Raw genomic sequence first — 20,909 nt, forward strand, 5'->3', positions numbered from 1 at the left:
GTTGTTGTCGTCAAGTTGGAAAAGGTGCAAGTTTGGTTTTACGTATATCGATTTGGTTAGTTAACTACTGTAGTTTGGTTTGAAGTATACTGTTTTGACAACGGTTGTTTCCGATGCCTTGTTGATTAGCTGGGTGTCTTATTAACAAGGCAATGTTTACAAACACCACAGAGACAGGGTCATTGGACGTCTTCGTGATATAACACTTCCGAAGCGTGAAAATAATTGAAAGTGTCTCATATCTCTTAAGTTTTTGATTTTGCCATTTAATTAGGGACTTTCAATGTCGAATTTTCCGTGGAGTTCGGTATTTTTGCTTTTTTAATTTTCACACATTGTCTAAACTGTCACCAACAAAAAGATCAGCTCAGACTTAAGACTGTGTCAGACCAATGAAGTCTTAAGTGGCAGTAAATTTATCACCTGTAGTTACAAAATAAAATCTATCAAATAAGAATTAAGATAAAAACACTTTTTCAAAGGGGCATTTTTATCAGATTTTGTTACAATTTCCATTATTCATAATGTTTTATTACATTATGATTATAAAATGGATTACATAAAAGTAATTGATGATTAATGTTCCAGCTTTATTTAGTTGTACAAAGTAAATCACTGTTTGTTGTTTCAGTTGATTAGCTTATGCTGTAAGCAATTTCAAATTACCACATGCTTACAGAGATGAATGCATGATACAGCAGAACTATTTTTTTAACTTACAATTGGAAATGCAAGATACAAAGACATACATATTTTGACGAATGTTTGTATAATCACTGCGATGATTGGATGTTCGATTGTTGCTAACTCTAACTCTCTCTTCGTTTAATTTTCCTTTATATTTGTTACACATTTTTGGTGATAAAATGTTCTGACATCTAGCACCTGCGTTCTAGGTAAAATGAAAGCAAAGTACAAATTTGTTTTGCTTCATTTCCAACCTAGCATCATTTAGTATTTTGATAAAAAAAAACCTTGTTTTATGAGTTTGCATTGAATTAACTTTTTAAAGAAGTCCTATTAAACTTCAGCGTTTGTTTCATGACTAAAAAATCTGTAAAGTTGTTGAAAAGTACCAAGTTTATATGATAGATCTAACTAACATTAGCCCCACCTTGACGTCGATTGCTATATTTTCTTCCTATGTCCTTTTTCTCGCGGATGTTTTGTCGGTTGAATTTTCAGAGTAGAAAGGTTTAACCTCTAATTGTCCACATAATTGAACCTTGTCGTGTTAGTTGGGGAGTTTCATTCCCGATTGTTTCAACGTTTTCGTGTCGTCGATACTTATACAGTTTAGAAGATTTCAGTTATCACTTACAGTTTCTTTTTTAACATTCATCGTTTCCTTTAAAAATGTTTCAAAAAGGTTTTTTTTCTTTCTCTGCTATAGTTTTTTAATGAAAATTTCAAAACCAAAATTGTGAACACAAAAATGTATTTGTTATCACTTGTCGTTGACCTGTTTTGTTTTATTATTTTCGTCATGGTAACCAGAAATATTTGAGGGATGATATCGGAATTTTTTAAAAATTGAATTATGATAATATGATTGCCCCTATGATATTTAAATTAATGCTGCTTTTAGAAGCAATCTATAAGCCGAGTATCTTTGAATACTTTATCAACCTTTGGGTGGATGTCACTGTTGACGAACATATATTCCCCGAGGGTATCACCCGTCCAGAAATCAGCATGCACTTTTGTGTGGACGTGGAATATGATTGAAACATTCATTTTCCGTAATTTTGCTGTTTATTAGATGTTAAATAATTCGAAACTCTAAGATTTTCCTATATCTCTATGCATTGATTGCACATAATTAACGCAAATGTTCTGAATTTCCCTTTTTATGCTCATAAGCTCATTTGATTCGAATGCAACTGATGGATCTTATGAAACGAAAGTTTCGTTTGGTGAGGCAAATTATAAACCTGTTATCTTTAATGAGTGGTTACAACCATTGGGTCGATACCTACTTAATGCTAGTGAACGTTTTGTCTTCTAGGGGTATCACTAGCCCTGTTTTCAGCACGCTTGTGATGTATCGTACGTAGACGTCTGATGAACAAAAAAGTAAAATCACAAAAATACTGAACTAGAAGGTAAATTCAAATAGGAAAGTCCCTAATGAAATGACAAAATCAAAAGCTGAAACATATCAAACGAATCATAACGAATGTCATACAAAATTCAGGTATCTTCGATGAGTTTGCAATACAACATGAACTGTGGTTAGCTGCATTCAACAATTAAAACAGTGTAATTATTGTGTAACATGCGTCATAATTCTCTAAAAGCCTTGTTATCGTTCGTTTATTGTAAATAACAAATAATTGATACTTTATTATAATAACATTTAATTTACGTATATTCAATATTTCCCGACAACTCTTTAGGATGAAAGACAAATACAACTGGAAGTGTGCACTATACAAAGCGATTAACTACTACTCTTATCAACATATCGCACTGTTCAAAGGTTAATATATAACCGATTTAGTTTATCAAATTTATTTTCTATTTATCTGGTTTTTTTTTTATAGAGATGGCACAAATTAGTTCCATGTAACTATACAATATGATAAACATATAGCACATACTAAAACCATTTAAATCTGTAGGATACGTTTTAATACTTTCTTTCCTGGAGATATTGTGGTGACAAAAATGTTGTGCCAAATGACTAAACGTATAAAATTGAGAAATGAAATGGGAATATGTCAAAGCGACAACAACCATAGAACAGACAACAGCCGAAGGCCACCAATGGGTCTTCAATGTAGCGAGAATTCCCGCACCCGTAGGTGTCCTTCAGCTGGCCCCAAAAAATATGTATACTAGTTCAGTGATAATGGACGTCATACTAAACTCCGAATTATACACAAGAAACTAAAATTAAAAATCATACAAGACTAACAAAGGCCAGAGGCTCCTGACTTGGGACAGGCGCAAAATTGCGGCGGGGTTAAACATGTTTTACATTTTTTTTGTCTAATATAGAATTAAAATTTAAAATAAATATTTAGATATTATACTTTTACCACGTTGTTTAAAATTTTATCATATATATATAATATATAACTTGCTGAATATCAAAATATAACTCTGTAGACTCATGTATTACTGCCTTCCATTTCTTTATTTAAACTCAATATGTATTTTTTGTATGTATGTTTTTAATTGTGGTATATTTGATTAAAGAAAAAAAAACATATTTTTAAATGAGAAAGTTTTATGCTTTAACTATTTGTTTTAACATTACCATAACGAGAGGTGAAAAGCAAAGCTGTCAATCCGAGGGAGATTTTTTTCCATTGGTCTTTAAACCAAGGGAAAAAACAATTAGTCGAGCTCGACAATTTTCCATGTAAACATATACTCTGGGAACCACATGAACATTTCCGTTCCTTATGAAGGTAAACCAAGAAAAGCGCTTTCGACGAACGAAATTATAAAATGTTAATGTTATTAACTAACAGTGGATCAATACCACTGCGATCGGACTGTTTTTTATTCGAAGTTATCGTCAGCTCAAAGGTCAGTGATTTGGTACTGATGTGATTTAAACAGATTTTTCGAAAATTGGCAGGTTTAATTCAGATAATAATGAGTAATTAAGGTTCCAAATTGCTCATGCAAAGTTGATCTAGGCCGAATTTGACCAATCGTTTTAGACCACATTTGGTTATATAGCTATTTTCGTTTCTACATTTCTACTACAATGTAGGTTATTCATCACTGTCTTGAGAACGTTTGAGTCTGAGCGTTCTTAATGAAAAAAAAATACAGAAAGCGCTTCGGATACGCGAAATCAAGTAAGTATCAGTTCCTTTTAACTGTTTTTTGAAAGCTAATATTTCATTTCCTGTTTGAATATGATGTTTATATACTTGAGTGAAGGCACAATTGCACTATGTGTTGAAAAATAGCTAGGAATGTATTAAAAAAGAAGCGGTAAATCTCAAATGAAGAGAAAGTGCATTTCCCACTGTGATAGAAATTTTGCATCTTTACTCAAATGCACCCATTACTGAACAAAAATAATTTAAGGTGGTTTTGTTTTCAATTAACTCCGTTGCAGCGTGGTTGAGTAATTAGAAGCCCTACAAAATCATGGCATATCAATCTAAAACAATAAACATACAAGACAAATTGGTTCCTTTGGGCATACAAACAATCAATTGATGTATTAGGTAATTTCAAAACACACAAAACGAGCATCAAAGCTATTCTCTAAAGATTTATGCAGCTGAAAAGGAAATAATGCACGATATTTTATTGTTGAACGATACATTTTGCAGCTCATTAAAGTATTTGTATTTAATAAAGGTCGTAATGAAAATGATATTAAATTAAGCTGCTAATACTGTAATTTATCTCCTTTAATAGGGAAAGGAGATACACGCATTTTTTTAAATACAATAACCGTACGTTTTTCATTTTCTATTAGAATTATTCTGTAAATTTTCTTCTGTGGTCATCAGATTTCAGAAATTAAGAGTTCTGGTATTCTTATCAATGCAAATGCAGGACAAAGGACAATGATACATTACATATTACCGCAGTACGGCCTTGTACAATAAGTAAAACCAATCTTGCATAGAAAGCTTCGAAAGGGGTTCGTGGATAAGAAAACGTGAACCAATTAAAAAAAGAAAACTTGCGGCCTGATTCAAGATAATACCATTAAACGAAATGCAATTACGACAGACGATAACTAACAACAACCACAACAGTATCATGCGAATAAAATGATTAAATTATGAACAAAATATGTATATTCTAGTTGACCATTTACTTTATCTTTCTAAATTGATATTTCCTTATACATTAAATTTTGTAATAAACACGAGAAAAATCGCCAGACGGTCGTTTCATCTACAGCTCTTTATCCTAACTAAAAACCGAGAATAAAAAATGCGTGACGAGCGGTCTGTCTAAAGCTCTTGTCAGCCCTACTGAAAACAGGAACAATAACATCGCATGACGGGGGTTGTGTAAATGTATGTGTTGTTGTCAGCCTGCAATCATTTGAAAGTATTTGATTCAATTTCTTTTGGTGGTCACGCAATTATTAACATCAGCTTTGAAATAACAAAGGAATATATAAATGAGAAAACAGAAGCCCGGGGTGACTTTCTTTATGTTTTAACGATACGATTTTGTCTTTAAGCATCATTGGAATCAAGTTGAAAGTTTCAAAAATCATACATTCTTGTTGTATGCAACATGTCATGTGTCACGGAAAGTGCGTTGATGTCTCAAGGTAACATACTCTTGACTCTATTATAACTAAAGAGGATATAAGGTATGCAATAAATATTATACCAACCTCACGAAACAAAAATACAAAAGACATCACAGTGTCTTACAAAAGAATAAATGGTGAAAAGATTAAACGGAAGAAATACTTCATTTGTTTAACAATCCGAAACTAAACTAATATAAAAATAAAAATAATGAAAAATCAAATGTAAAAATAAATATAAAAAAAAGATTGAAACACAAACCACAAACTAATACATAAATAAACCAACATATACAAAAACCCATTTTGGAATGAGAAAATAAACCATTGACAAAGTTCCTCACTAGGAACTTATTCGCAAATAGGTGTTTAAGATCCTAACCGCGTTTGATCTCAATCAGAGGAGTATCATAAAACATACGGAAAATCAAAGAACACATAATAAGCATTGGTGTAGTACAGCAAAAACAAAATTTCAATCCTGGTATTTATGATGACTTTATTCATTAGACACATACTGGTGTATGTGTCTTTTTAATTTTAATTACATAAGTGAGATTAAAGATTAGAAATATTCCTGAAACTACGTTAACACATATCATATTTTTTTCTTTTTTTCTCTCATTTAACCGAGAGGCCAGTGTTCTATTAATTATAATTGTAAAAGTACGTCATACATGAACTTGTTTGCTATTAAATAATGCAATTATAGTATGATTTTATTACATTGTACATCTATTTTAAATTATTTTCTGTTATCAAATATCAACCGATTTATATGGAGTTGTTATTTTTATCAAAGCTGAATGAAAGGGATACGGTAATAAAGATTAAAAAAATATGGAAAGGATACATCATCAATTATTAAATCTCGGGAAATGGGTCAAAATTCATTTACATGTCTCTGGGCGCAACTTACTATGTACAAAAAGACGTAAGCACTTAGTGTTAAGTAATAAATGTTGCTATATATAAGCAAGTTTAATGGTCTCTAAAAAAGAAGTGAAACATAAAATGTATATTAGATGTACTGTAGGAGCAGCATAAATAGATTATGGATGGCACAAAAATCTGGCATTTCTAATATTAGACCAAATGTATAAATAAAAGTGATAATAATTATGTGAATATAGAATTTTGTATTAATCATTGTTTCAGTTTAATTTTCCGCTGCACTTCATAGTCACTTAGATGATGAATGAATTTGTCATTTCCCATCATGTAATTATTCGCTTAACAATCCTATTGATATGGTAGGACATAGTCAATTGGATAAAATGATTAACTGGACCTTGGTACACGTCATTGACGTAATAAACGACGTTTTCATCACTTTTTACTGATACTAATGAAAAAATATTGCAATTAAACCAACGCGCTGAATAAATGAGTTGATTCTTTTTGATAACAAGCAATTTCCCTCAATATCCTTTAATATTTTTTCCAACTAAAATTTATTTGCAGTATTTCTTAAACTTATGGTTGCAAACAATTAAATATTTCAGAACATTGTGGATTATTTAAAATCTAAAGAAAAAAACAAATTTTTTATAAGATTAGAAAGGCACAGAAGAAATATAAGGTGGCAAAACACAAGTCCAAGGAAAAAAACAGATAAGACTTTTACAAACAAGTAAATAAAAATTTAAATATACAGGCGGCGGGTCGCGTCGCCGATTTAGATAATATATTTCGACTTTGAATATAAAAAAATATGGGCGATGTGATATGTGTTCTTTTTCAAGATATTCTACAAAGATTGTTTGTAACCGTGGCTTGCCATTCAACTAATTTCTATAACAATTGATAGGAGAACTAATAATAAAAAATAAAACGCTTGAACTATTTTCCTGCAAATTCAATATGCATGCGTATGATATATAGAGTACCATTTTCACTTATGGTCAATATTATAAATTAACTGTTTACCAAACTTTAAACATTTGAAATACTAATGCTTTACTTCCTCAGGAATAGATTGCTTTGGCTGTTATTGAGAAAACGTTTAGGAATGTTTGGTCCTTAATGCTCTTATACGTCCTACTTTATTTGGCCTTTTTAACTTGGTTTGATTTCAGCGTTACTGGTGAGTCTTTTATAGACGAACCGCGCGTCTGGCGCAAATACAAAATTTCAATCCTGGTATCTATGTTATGATGAGTTTATTTACATCTACTGCGACGATTTTGATTTTTGATTTAAAACATATTTTATTCATTAAGATATGAAAAGGATTGAACATTCCCCTTGGGGAATAAGACCTCCACCGGCACTATGACGATCCACTGCTGGTGGAGGTTTTATTCCCCGAGGGTATCACCAACTCAGTAATCAGCACTGTGTTGACATGAATTATCATTGATATGGTCATAAATATAAATTAACCCTCTACAAATTATTTTTTTTTTAAATCTAAAGCTTTTCTACACGACGCTAGTTTCACTGATGATCAAATAAAGGCAACAGTAGTATATCTGTTCGAAAGTCATAAATCGATTGAGAGAAAACAAATCCAGTTTACAAACTTTAACTGAGGAAAACACATCAAATGTAAGAGGAAAACAAAAGAAACAACAGAAAAACTAAAGGGCAACAAAAAAACAAAACAAACCCAAACGACAATGCAACACACACAGAAACGAACTATCAGATAACAATAGCCATTTCCCTGACTTGGTACAGGACATTTTAAATCTCGTAAATCGACGAAGAAGACAAACAGAATATGAGGGAATCGAATGCAATCCAAAAGGTTCTAGATCAGGTGCGTCGACAGAGAAAGCTTCCCATGCTATGAAATGCCCAAATTTGATGTTTTACAGTGTTTAAAATTGATATTTTTTTTAATAGTGTATGAAAAAAGTAAAATCACAAAAATACTAAACTCCGAGGAAAATTCAAAATGGAAAGTTCCTAATCGAATGGACAACAACTGTCCTATTTTTGACTTGGTACAGGCATTTTCAAATGAAGAAAATGGTGGATTGAACCTGTTTTTAAATCCCTAAACCTTTCACTTGTATGACAGTCGAATCAAATTCCATTATATTTACTAAAGAAACAAATATTTAACAAAAATGCACAAAAATCATTTATCAAATTTTAAAACCACATCCATCGCTTCGCGTGTTTGACGTCAGAAAATGTAAACAACACACAGGAAGAAATATAAAATAATTTTGTCGTTCAAAGTAGCTTCACGGAAAAAAGATATCTCATCATTTTTGTGTACGAAATCTTTAAGCAAAATATCTTTTCTTCGGCAAAGTTGTAAATGAAACTTGGCTACAATAGGAACACTGTTCAAATTAATTGTTTTTGTAGTTATTCCATATATGAAAGACCGAACACATGATATAAGTGACATAAATTGATTCTATAAGATTATCTTTTGAACAACTGAAGGATTTTATTTTGTATAGATTATCATACTTTGAACAAAAATATCATAAAAAAATTGCAAAATTGTAAAATTCTTGGTGCATGGACTCTCAACGATAGAATTGCAGCGTACACACTATCACAGCAATCACGCCCACCAATAAAACACTTATTAAGGGCGTAAGAATATGTAATGTAGGTTAACCTAATATGACTATTAGGTTTTTGTTCCATTTCTGCTTGATGTTTGTATTTTTTCATTAACTTTCAGATAGAATTTCACGATTTGGATATTGGATCAAAACTAATTATAAGCTTACCACATATATGATCACCTAACTTAGAAAAAAAATATTAATTTTCAAATTACTTACAAAATTGGTAAAATAGTCCCGGAACACATCCACTGCAAAAACTTTCGATGATTGTGGCAATTTGATAAGGAAGCCAAGTTACTACGAACGCTAGCAAAATTGCGCTTAAAGTCTTGGCTGCTTTTTGGTCTTGCTTTTTCTCTGAACGTTTCCGTTTTGACTTTTCTAGTTTATATGCTGCATGTGTAGCTATTTTAACATTTTGTGCATTTTTGTTGGCGTCAGTGGAACGTGTGCGTCGCCCAAGAGCGGGAGTACCAACAATTTGTGTTAAAGCTGATCTCTTAAACTTCCGGTCATTGTTTTCACTAAATGAAGATTCTTCGAAATTAATTCCATTATGTGTTCCATTGACTTTACTTGTTACAGGACTTGCTGGAACAATTTTTTCATCGCTAATTTCTTCGTTGTCGTCGATCATCCGTATTGTTGGATGAACTTCGGAATTTCCATTTTTGCTCTTTGGAATGTCAATCACAATTGTGTATAAAGTATTAGCCTCATCCTTTGCAACTTTTTTCAAAGCCTTTTCTATACACGGCGAAGAATTTTCTTCTTGAATTGTACCAGTTGAATCAGGCGACACTAATGTTTTTGCCGTCTCGGCTGCCATTAAAGGAATTACTAGATTTGAAGAATCACTACGCTTAGAATATCGTCCAAAACTATATCGCGATATGTGTCTAAATTTATAAGACCCGGAACGATAGCTTTTGAATGATTGCTGACTGGAATCTGGAAAAGAATTAGCGACCGGAGAAAGTGGTTCACTTGAACTTGACTCTTCAATTTCGTAGTCCCTATCTATTTTGCAACAAATCATTCTTTGCCAACATGATCTATCCTCCGGCGGTAATTCCATTTCAGGAATATACAGTCCTTCTATATCTCCATCAGATTCACGATATTTTGGGTGATAGGCTATATCCTCTTCAATCGAACATGCAAGCTTCTTTTCTTTGAAACTTTTGTAAGCTTGAAGCATTGGCATGCGTTTTTGTCTCTTTTTTGTTTCTCTATATATTTTTAAATATAAAGTTGTCATTATGATGACGGGTAACCAAAAAGCAATGATATGTGTTCCTATAGTTACAAAAGCATTTGTGTATAAAAATTGTATGTAACAATCATCATCTGGTACTGTCCGTTCTCCTTCGATATGTGGCCAAGCAAATATCCATGGTGTCCAAAGGAGAGTGGAAATAACCCAAACAAGCACAATCATTAGAACAGCTTTTCGTCCTGTTCGGTTTGCTCTATACGTTAGTGGACGTGTAACAGATAAGTATCGGTCAAAACTTATAACTAAGAGATTAGCAGCGGAAGCATTGCTCATAACGTAATCCAATGAAAGCCACATGTCACATAGTAGAGTACCCAGCGGCCAATGTCCCATTAACAGGTAGACAGTATACAGTGGCATTGAGATGACGCCAATCGCCATATCAGCCACAGCCAAACTTAGTAAGAAATAATTTGTGATAGTTTGAAGCTGTTTGTCAATCCTAAATGCAATTATTACTAACAAATTGCCACCTATAGTCAACGCAGACAATATAGCAACAACAATCGACACAGAAATAATTTCTAGTAATGACTTTTCAACATGGCTGTTATTAAATCCCTCTGAAAAGTTGCTTGTAACATTTAAAATGTTGGCGGTTGAAAATTCTGTGAATGCTAACAACGAATTGCTAGAAAACTGAGAAAAATTATCGATGTTTAAATCATCTAAAGTTGGAATTACAGATGCAAAGGTTTTACTTGTGTTCCATTTCTCCGTGGTAACATTATCTACACCCATGATACACAACTTCCCATGACTTTGTTACACTTTTTACTATTTAACAGAGATTGTGGACTTGACCTTTATTTTAACGGAGATTTTCAACTTACCTACAAGTGACTTAGTGTATGTAGTGAATGAAAATGTCACATTAAAAAATAGTTTGCTTCCTATTAATCCATATGAAAACGAAAAGAATTTTTGTCATGATTGAATCCATGCATCATAAAGTGTAATTCTCCAGGGCTTATTTTCATCCTTCTAATTAAAGTTTGATAAACAGATTCAAGTTGTGGACTTCAAACCTAGAAGTAAAAAATCAAATGATTAGTGATCAATAATGACTGCAATATCAGGTAATATCATTCCAAGATTAGACGTTAGAAATAACATCAAGCCAAGATAACAAACTCAACAAATACAAATTTTATGATTGGTTTGGCAGCAATGTTTCTTAGAAATTAATTGAAATCATAACAACCGCTGCACGTTATTTTAATTTCTCAATTGCATTCTGTTATTGTTGATGTAATACTGCACATACTTTTTAACAAAATGCTTCCTTATTTTTTTCTTTCTAAACCAATAGAATTATGTCATCTACTGAACTGTTTATACATTTTTTCCCAGCATAGAAAGTATTAGTATGAATTATTATAACTTGAAAACAGAATTTCAATTGATAAACGACATGACAATTGACTGAAATCCACCACATCCAAAGTTTACCCAGTATCAAATTGTCCATGACAATATATATTTGTTTCAAAAGATTGTGTTATCAAAACTTTTACTTACATTTCCCAACAAGCTTAAATCGTCCCATGAATTTGATTTTCTATCTTAAAAGAAAGATGTTACAAAGTCTTTGAAAGAAAAATTAGTAACCCAATAAGCACTCGTCAAAAGCAAAAGAAATTCAGATGTAGCTGACCGTTCAAATACGAAGAACATCCAAGTTTTAGGAATAATAGAAAGATGCTATTAAATCTCGAATGAAAACAGAACAAATATTAACTTAGAAAAGAAAGTCACATATATCCGATAAATGAAAACAGGTTGGTACTAAGAATAATCTGACATTTCGTGCAGGTAATTAAAGCTTGGTAAATAGTCTTTTATTTCTAATAATGGTCTATCAAATTGAAAACTATACTGCTTAACTGACATTGATCTGACGTTTTGAATGGTAACAGTTTTAGTAAAAAACTGCTTAGTATAGCAATTTGCTCCAATAACGCATTAAAAAACATTTACTGAAAGATCTAATGGATTTGACCAATCATATATTCCCAAAAGCTTTTTCTGATATACAGGACCAAAACAATATTCAGATAAAATCATTTCTACAAATATTTGGCAAAACGATTGATCGTTTCTTATAGACATATCAGAATCTTAACTTTTGAAATGACTATAATTCATATATACATATAAAAACAGCCTTATTTAGCCGTCGGCAATGCCAGCTTTGTCTATGGCGCCATACTTCAGAATTTACAATGACATGGACTAGAACAACCTTATAGTTATACTCGGAGAATATTTAAACCTGATATACCCATTTCAATGAATATTAAATACATTTTATACTAAGAATCACTAAGAAAAAGATCTGATCATCAAAACAATCTCAATTCAGTCTTATAAACGATTGCAACAAATGCCATTCAGGTCTTTGACAATACTATACTAAACGAGCACTATCATATGACATTAGTTTTGTTTAATTTGACATGCATAAAGAAAACGGTACAAAAGTATCCATTGGGTGAGTGCTATACTAAAAGAACACTTATTCATATGAAATTGTAGTTTTGTTTAATTTTATAAGCAAAAAGAAAGGTACAACAGTATCCATTGAGTGACTGGAGAGTTCGTATTCACATCATCTTTAATAACAAAATTTATCATAAAATGTAAGAGACTTACACATCATTGGTTTCTTAATTATAAAATATGACAACCTTGACTAACTCTGAAGTAAATTCAGGTCTGAGAACCAGGGAAGATGTAGTACAACTGTGTGGGATGTAGAAACACATATGTAGTCATCCCAGAGTATGAATGTGGCGTTAAATTCAAGGCACATGATACATCAAAACTATATAAAAAAATTATCCTTACAGAAGGTTTAGCCATTAAAATAGCACCTGTACAACGTTCTTATTAAACTCTTTTGTGAAAGTGTTGTTGAGAGATATACATTTATAATTTTGGGTAAAGATATCGTGTTCCACCAAAAATCGGTCGTAAATTGGAAAACGTTTTGTTTTTGTTTTTAATACTCAAATAATGACATGAATTTCATTTCATCCAAATCATTAGATTATTTTTGATATTCTAAGAAGAATTTCTTAATGTAAATAACAGTGATAGGAATTTACAGATAGCATTTTGGGGGTGAAAAATGTAAGGAACTGGGCAACAATTTAAAAGTTTAATCATTGTGATGAGTGATACTGAGTTAGTCAATGCGGTGGGAATGTTATCTGACTATTGTTAAAAAAAGAAATACCACTAGCTTAATACATCAATTTTATAAAAGTTAGATTGCAATACCTAAAGAGTACAAATTAAGTTCATTTTCATAAATTGCTGTCAATTTGTGGGGGAAATAAATTGCTATTCATGGGGGGATGCTTTTTTTTTTGTCACATAAGAACGAAAGGGAATTAAATTGATTCGTTTTCATTATATAAATATTATGACAAAGACATAAAGTTATGCAAAATGTTGTAAATACTATCATCAGCATCAACGGTGTATAGATTGGGGAGACATTTCACACATAGTTTAAATTAAGTCCGTCGACTTATCCAGATTCATGTTCACCAGGAACTTTCACTGTGACAGTTAACATATTCGGATCAACTCATATTTTGGTCTTAAAGTTTCTTGTCTTAATTATGCACGAAATATATGTCACTGCACTTTAAAGAAACTTAAGATAAATCAATCAGTACGATTTATGAATAATATAAATATTTAAAAGCAATTGTCGAAGCTACAAGGAAGTTAAACTGTCGTATTTGAACTGAAGATTGAAAAAGACGGGTATAGGATTTTATGCATAAAAACACAGTACATATCTGATCATATCTATTTTCAAAAATATATCGTGTACAAGCTTACATCTTACAATAACTAAGCATGGCACACGTTTTACTTTAAATCACAACGACTATAAAATAGACGTTTTAATTCATTGACAAAACTTAATACTATTCAACATGCCATATCACTCATGTAATTACGACCATCTAAAGTCAATCAATGCAAGGACAATTTATATTACGTAACTATCAATAGTAACTATATAGCATTAGATATGGCTAATACCAAGTATTCTAAACATCAAAAGTATAATTTTAATAACAGTAAAGACAAGATGAGAAGATAATTCACAAGAACTAGTTATTTCCTAGAAATGTCAATTGGCAGATGGTACCAAGAGCTAGAAATCAACAGCACTAAAGAATTCTTGAGAGCAAATCGTAAATTCTAGTGCACTGTATTATTAACTCGCAGACAATTGGAACTCACTAATTCAAAACCCATTAATTCAGATGCTATCATCGAAAAAAAATAAACGAATCAGAACTTTTTTCAATCATCCTGATGTATCAAAATCTTGACAATTACCTCTTCACAAACAATTAGAGGAAAGAACTTTCGTTCTAATTAGCTTAAGAATACAGAGACGCAAAAAGTACTTTGCAAACAATGACCTTAAAAATCTTATACGTAGTGGAATCAGAAATGGAACTCAATTGACCTTCAAAAACATATATCTACTCTTTATGTCAATGCATTTACCTAATTGTTATCTTCGTTGTAGTTAGACTTCGTGTTGCCAAAGAGATTTAGTAGTCAGTACCATTACAATATAAACAATATAAACAACATGTAGATGTGGTATGATTGCCAGTGACCCAACTACCAATCAAAGCCTATTTCCATTCGTTTTGGTTACTAAATAAAAGAACGTTATCACTAAAGAAGAATCTTTGACTTGGTGGAATTTGTAAAATTCGTCAAAATATGAACAGATTTACGACAGCTTAAGTCCTAAAATAAAGAGACTTTCGCTGCTCGAACGACTACAGCTAGCCAAGTGCCTTAACATTTAACAGTTATCAAAGGTACCAGACTTATAATTTAATACGCCAGACGCGCGTTTCGTCTAAATAAGACTAATCAGTGATGCTCAGATAAAAATAGTTATAAAGCAAAACAAGTACAAAGTTGTGAATAGCATTGACGACCCAATATTCCAAAAAGTGGTGCCAAATACGGCTAAAGTTATCTATGCCTGGAATAAGAAAATACAAAGTAGTGTGGCAAGTTTTTAAACACTTTGCATACCTTTTTTTTTATAAAAGATTCTTTTAAGCAAAAGTTTACGCAATCTGTTAAAGGACACAAATTAATTCGCTTGTCTGTAAAATTTGAGCCTTGATAAGACAACTAAATATTCAGTGTTGTAGACATCAATATTTTTCTATGATAGCTTCATCAGATAGTGTAAACAATGAACACTACAATAGCAATTAGCATCATCGTAGTGTTTATTCTTTTGATTATAGGAGAATATGTTCCTATACGCATTCAGCTTCATATTATTTATAAATTCATTGAAATTACTGTTTAGAGGGCAATGATAGTGTATACTACAATGAAACAATTGAACTAAGGATTCCAATTGGTCTGTTGGAGACATGTCTTCTTAATTTTAAAGGACACCATCATGATTCGGTTGACAGTTATAGTATAGATGTCACAGAAGACCATGAATATGTTCCATTTTTGCACCACAATTCAACCTTTTCCTTAATTATGACATCACCAAATGCGACTTATATCCAAAGTTCTTGTTTGTATTATCAACACGACGAGTGTCGCTAGTGGAGCAGAATATGCTTTTTCTTCCTTAGCAACTGCAGAGTTCAGTTTCAATTCTTGGCGGGTCTCGTGTTCCTCAGTCTTTACTTTGTGTCTTTTTGTCATTTTTCAATTTGTCCGTTGTTTTGTTTGTTTATCTGTAACTTGTGATTTAATATTGTCCCCTTTAGGATCTTATTACTTTTTTTTTTAAACATTGGCAATGTTTTACGAATAGATCGTGAAACACAAATCACCAACCTTCATTATGGTCGGATAACTTAATCCTATTATGTTCCATATATAAAGGTGAAGAAAAAAATATCAAACCATAGATATACAATATGAAACGGGTCAAATGCGAAGAGAACTTTTTCCAAGGTAACAAAGATAATAAACAATCGAGAGAACTAACGCGTTACTCGTTCTACTCTAATGTAGCCGATAAAAACGTCATTAGCAGCATATGACGGTCTTGAATATTAATCTTATCAATAAAATTAAACGGAAAATATGTTATCTAGTTTTGAACGTTTTACCACCAATTTGTCGATATGGAAGATTGACACTAAAACAACTTCAAAATCAATGTAGGCTCGTTTATCTTATGTTGTTCTCTAGGATTTCAAATTATCATCTAATCTCAATCAGGTGTTGCTTTGTTAAAATACGTAAAAGCAAAATAATGACGTATTGGCCATACGAATAGTTTTGTTAATATTAAAATTCAATTAATTGGTGTAAATGGGACAGGCCATTAAAGGTGACAAGAGTGATAATAATAGAACCTGTATCCATTGTCAAACATAAAAAAATGGAATTCAAACGTCTCTTTAACCGGACAATTAAAGTAAAATTCTAATAGAACGTTTGATTTGGAATTTGTTTCTGTCTGGAATTCTAAAACGAACGAAAATAAATAAAACGAAATGGAGATGAAAACGTCAAACAACATTTGACATCAAAACAAATCATACGTCTTTAAGAGTGCACGGGCCCGCAATCCATAGAACAAGATATAGACAGTTGCCCAAGCCGAGGCAAGTTATTAATATACTTATATCCATTTGTTCCAAATATCTTAAAGCTGAGGTGTAGACTTAAAAAAAAAATTTTTGAAAGAGGCAAGAGATACATTAAATCTCATATCAGTCGAAAATACACTGACAACGTCATGACTTTTGTAACAAATTCCTTGTCCTTGGGGAAGTATCAGTTATAAGAACAGAAAAAAACACTCTTCTAACTTCTAAATATATTCTTTAATCTAAAATGATACATATGTAAAAGTTTGGTTGAGAGGACGTTCGTACATCGTGTTTACAAATCTTAGCAATACCGAATATTGTAACAACTACCCCGCATATATTTCAATAATTTTTGCAATTCATCCGTTTTTTCTTCCTTCCGATCACCACAGTGATACAAACAAAATGGAATGCAGAAAACCCAAACTATCATTATATTGCTCAAGTGAACCCTTTAATTCGTATTAGGTTCATTAACAGACATCGTCTTTATTCTCAAGGTAATGTAGCTTATCTTAATTAATATACATCTAAATGTCGAATTGTTTAATCTTCTTTGTCTGCACAGATTCTTGTAAAGGCCAAAGATCGATCGAAATATCGAATTCGTGATCTAATAACTCATAATATCTACAACGTGTTTACATTATTAAGTATATTGATGTACTTTTAAATATATATATCAATCTCTAACAATATCTGATTTGGATACGAACAAGTTTTAAATATCATTAATTATTTTACCATTTCAAAATAAACAATTTTGCAAAAATATTTTACAAATTCCTCAGGAAACAGCATAATCGAGAGTTCTGTTGAACACATAGTTAATAGTAAGGCAATTTACTTTCTCTCTGATCCTGAAACATGTGATTTTGCTTTGTTTTATATGAGCAATGGAACGGGAATAATACTTTAAAGGGTGCGAGTGTTTGAAACGGCATTTTTTTGTTACAACTAACTAATTTTCAGGACTTTTTTTTTTAAACAGCCTTTGCTTCATGTACCCATATATAACAAATAAAATAAAATTAAGAGTCCCTTTTACATACCTGTTTATTAGCAATATTCCGAACTTAAATGGTCCGGGACCCCCATTTGTTTTCGACCAATTTGACTCACTCTCTTTAAAATTTAAAATAACAAAAATACTGCACTTCTGACAGAAACTTCAAATAGGCCCGAGCCATCTTAACCGAACGTGAAATAACATTTGATAATCAAGTTGTTCATTTGTTGCCGCGTACATTTTCTTTTCTTGTCTCCCTTCCGTCTTATTTGCTCTACATGGACAGTATTGTCAAAACTGGTGTGGAATTATCGATTTGATCTTATATTGGTATTTTGCACTATATATTATAGAAAATAAATATATGCAGTATTATAATAGGAATGTATTATTTTGTATTTATTTCAAAACAATCATCGATTTCATTATCATTTCTGTAATAAAAATGCTAATGAGCATCCTTATGAACAAGGGCAAGGATAATTCCTTATTATATGTGTATTTAAATCTTAAGCATCTTAATTTTCAAAGGCCAGTTATTATTCAGTGCGTTGAAGTTCTTTCCGGGAGTTCATTAAAATTGCATAATCTCATGAATTTTACTTTCCAGTCACAAGTTCATTCTTCGATCAAATAATTCTTATCAGATCAATTTACTAGTCAAGTAATATATTATTAACAATATATCCGTGGAATTGATTCCTCATTTAAAAATGTCTCAATGAGCACATTTAGTCAAAAAAATTAATGAACAATGAGAGCATAACCCAAGAATTCCGATACGTGTACTAATTGTCATTGAGACGAATAACCAACAACACAACACATGTGTAAAACATAGATCAATTTACATACTGTTCAAAACTACAATAAATTTCTTAATCGTAAGTTGATGAATAAAAATATAGTCTACCAAATATCTGCCCCCACTTACTTCTTCTAAAGATTGAAAAAATCTTTGACCTATAATGTTTTACTTTTACAAATTGTGACTTGGATGGAGAATTGTCTCATAGGCACGTATACCAAATCTTCATATATTTAGTTATGTTTGCATGTGGTAGTGGAAAAATAGGTTTTGAGAACACTACTATCCTGCTTTTTATTATTTTTAAGTGAAATACCAAAAGATATATTGAATACATTTTTCAAAAATGGACTGGCTAGCGCTGCAGTTTCATTCCGAAGAAATGTGAAAACACATCGTCCAGCCTGATCAGAATTGATCATACCTTTAATAAACTATGCACACTCTCCATGAAGTTGTATATAGCTCTAAAATATTTCGGGATAAATATAAATGGGGAAAGACAAAAATATACTGAAGCAAATATAGAGTCCCGATAAACTATAAACTGTAAATCAATTGACGTATATAAAAGAAAGGGAGTGCTACTTGACATCAAATCTTCTTTAAAGTGGTGCATAAAATAACTCACTCGAAATGAATACATCGCAAAATAGCAGTAGCTAAAATAACTCACTTACAAAGAAAGGAAATTATTAACGGTGAAGTCGTTTTTCATATATTTTCATTTGAAGATCCCCCCCCAAAAAAAAAAAAGAAATCGTGTACCAAATAAAATGAAAAATCGGTCATTTTCAACATTGAAAAAGTAAAAGTAAGATTAGACAATACTTTTTATGATTTAATACCTTTGTTTGAACTTGGTGAAGTTTTGCCATTAGCTGCAATTCATAACTGATAATGAGATATTTTCGTTGGGTCCTTATTGGAATACGCAGTAGTTTATCTCAAATACGAGCTTAACAGTAACCAACAAAAACTAGTGGCCTTAATCTTTATTCCTCAAAAAGATAACGGGTATTCGGAATCAGAAATACTTTTAAATCCTTCAGCCTTATTCAATATTTTCTGTTATATAACACTCTGTACATTAATTTAACAAATCCGATATTATAGAGAGGAGAGTTAAATTAGTACTGTTTAACGAACAGTTGTTAATGTTAGAAAGGCTAAGAACAACAGCCTGTAGAATATTTAAACAATTTATATCACCAATCCTATATCTCACGCTTTGTAAACCTTCTGATTCTAGTCTGAGCAATCTGACAGCATATTATTGTATTTGTATTCAAGCATGTGATCAGAAGTTATTCGAATGTCTTCTGATGACATCGAGCAGACAATTAACTCATGTCTTATTTAAACATATGTTTCAGCTACAATACAAAGAAAAAACGCTGCTTTTCTCTTTTATAGTTGCATTTTATGTGTGCTTTTGTGATAAAAATTAAGAGTATTATTTAGTATGCTTGCTGTTCCTCGCGATAAAACCGAGCATTTGATTTTGGTCGAACGCCCTCAACCTAATAAATAAAAGATATTGATACAAACGATGTAATTGTTCAGCCATCTCAGTTGTTTTTCCTATGGTGACAAATCTGAGTTTTGTTTGTCATAAAATAACATAGTAAAAAATTTCCATTGACTAAGAAATGAAACTAAATAGATAAGCTTCTCATTGCATCTACAGCTCACATACCGGGTAATTTCCATGTATTGGTGTCAACTAATTCAATAGTGTCAGGATTTCCTGTAATACATTCTTTACTAGAAAGACTAGATAGGAAGTTACTGCTCTGGTCTATAATACGATACAATAACAAAGTAAACATCAACAATTATTGAGTAAGATCAAGCAGGAAGATATAATAAGTATCTCATATATCGGACAGAATATGCCGTTTTCTTTAGACAGTAGACAGAAAAATCGTGTCAACATAAACTTGGTATCAACTGAAAAAGGTAAGATTATATCTTCTTCTATGGAAACAGATATAATGTGTCAACATATTCAGCACCACTCATAATTAATTGGAATTTGCTCAGCTGTCCAGTTACGGATTGCAAAGATCGACAGGTTGAGTATCTCTTTGTACGATTTTTCTAAAAGAAAATCAACAAAAAAGATTCCAGCAAAAGATTAGACTAGTCATCATAGTATGCGTGTAATAATAGTATGTTGATTTTATACCATAGATTTTTAAGAAAGGGATACAACAAATATAGCAGTCTGCTTCCTTCTTTGACTTCCAACTAGCAATTGCATTGGTTCAATTGAAAATGAACCGAACAGAGAATTTAATTTTTCCCATTGTAAACTTTCCGTTAAGAACGTTGCTTACAACAAAATCACTGAATCGTGCATCAATAAAAAGACAACGACCCTCC

General features: G+C 31.6%; 1 protein-coding gene across 2 annotated transcripts in view; it reads right to left on the minus strand.

Annotated features, from left to right (window-relative positions):
- LOC143068385 (muscarinic acetylcholine receptor M2-like) overlaps positions 1–20,909 on the minus strand; it is a 36,529-nt gene that overhangs the window by 2,647 nt on the left and 12,973 nt on the right. Inside the window, exons 2-3 of one of the 2 annotated variants that reach the window (XM_076242393.1) lie at positions 19,370–19,522; positions 9,007–11,097 (exon numbers count right to left, since the gene is read on the minus strand). In XM_076242393.1, coding sequence (XP_076098508.1) covers positions 9,007–10,810 — 1,804 coding nt within the window. In that variant the 5' untranslated portion in view covers positions 10,811–11,097; positions 19,370–19,522. The remainder of the gene's footprint in view (positions 1–9,006; positions 11,098–19,369; positions 19,523–20,909) is intronic. The other variant, XM_076242392.1, reaches the window with a different exon arrangement.

The sequence above is a fragment of the Mytilus galloprovincialis genome, chromosome 3, assembly GCF_965363235.1.
Source record: "Mytilus galloprovincialis chromosome 3, xbMytGall1.hap1.1, whole genome shotgun sequence".
Classification (NCBI taxonomy): Eukaryota; Metazoa; Mollusca; class Bivalvia; order Mytilida; family Mytilidae; genus Mytilus; species Mytilus galloprovincialis.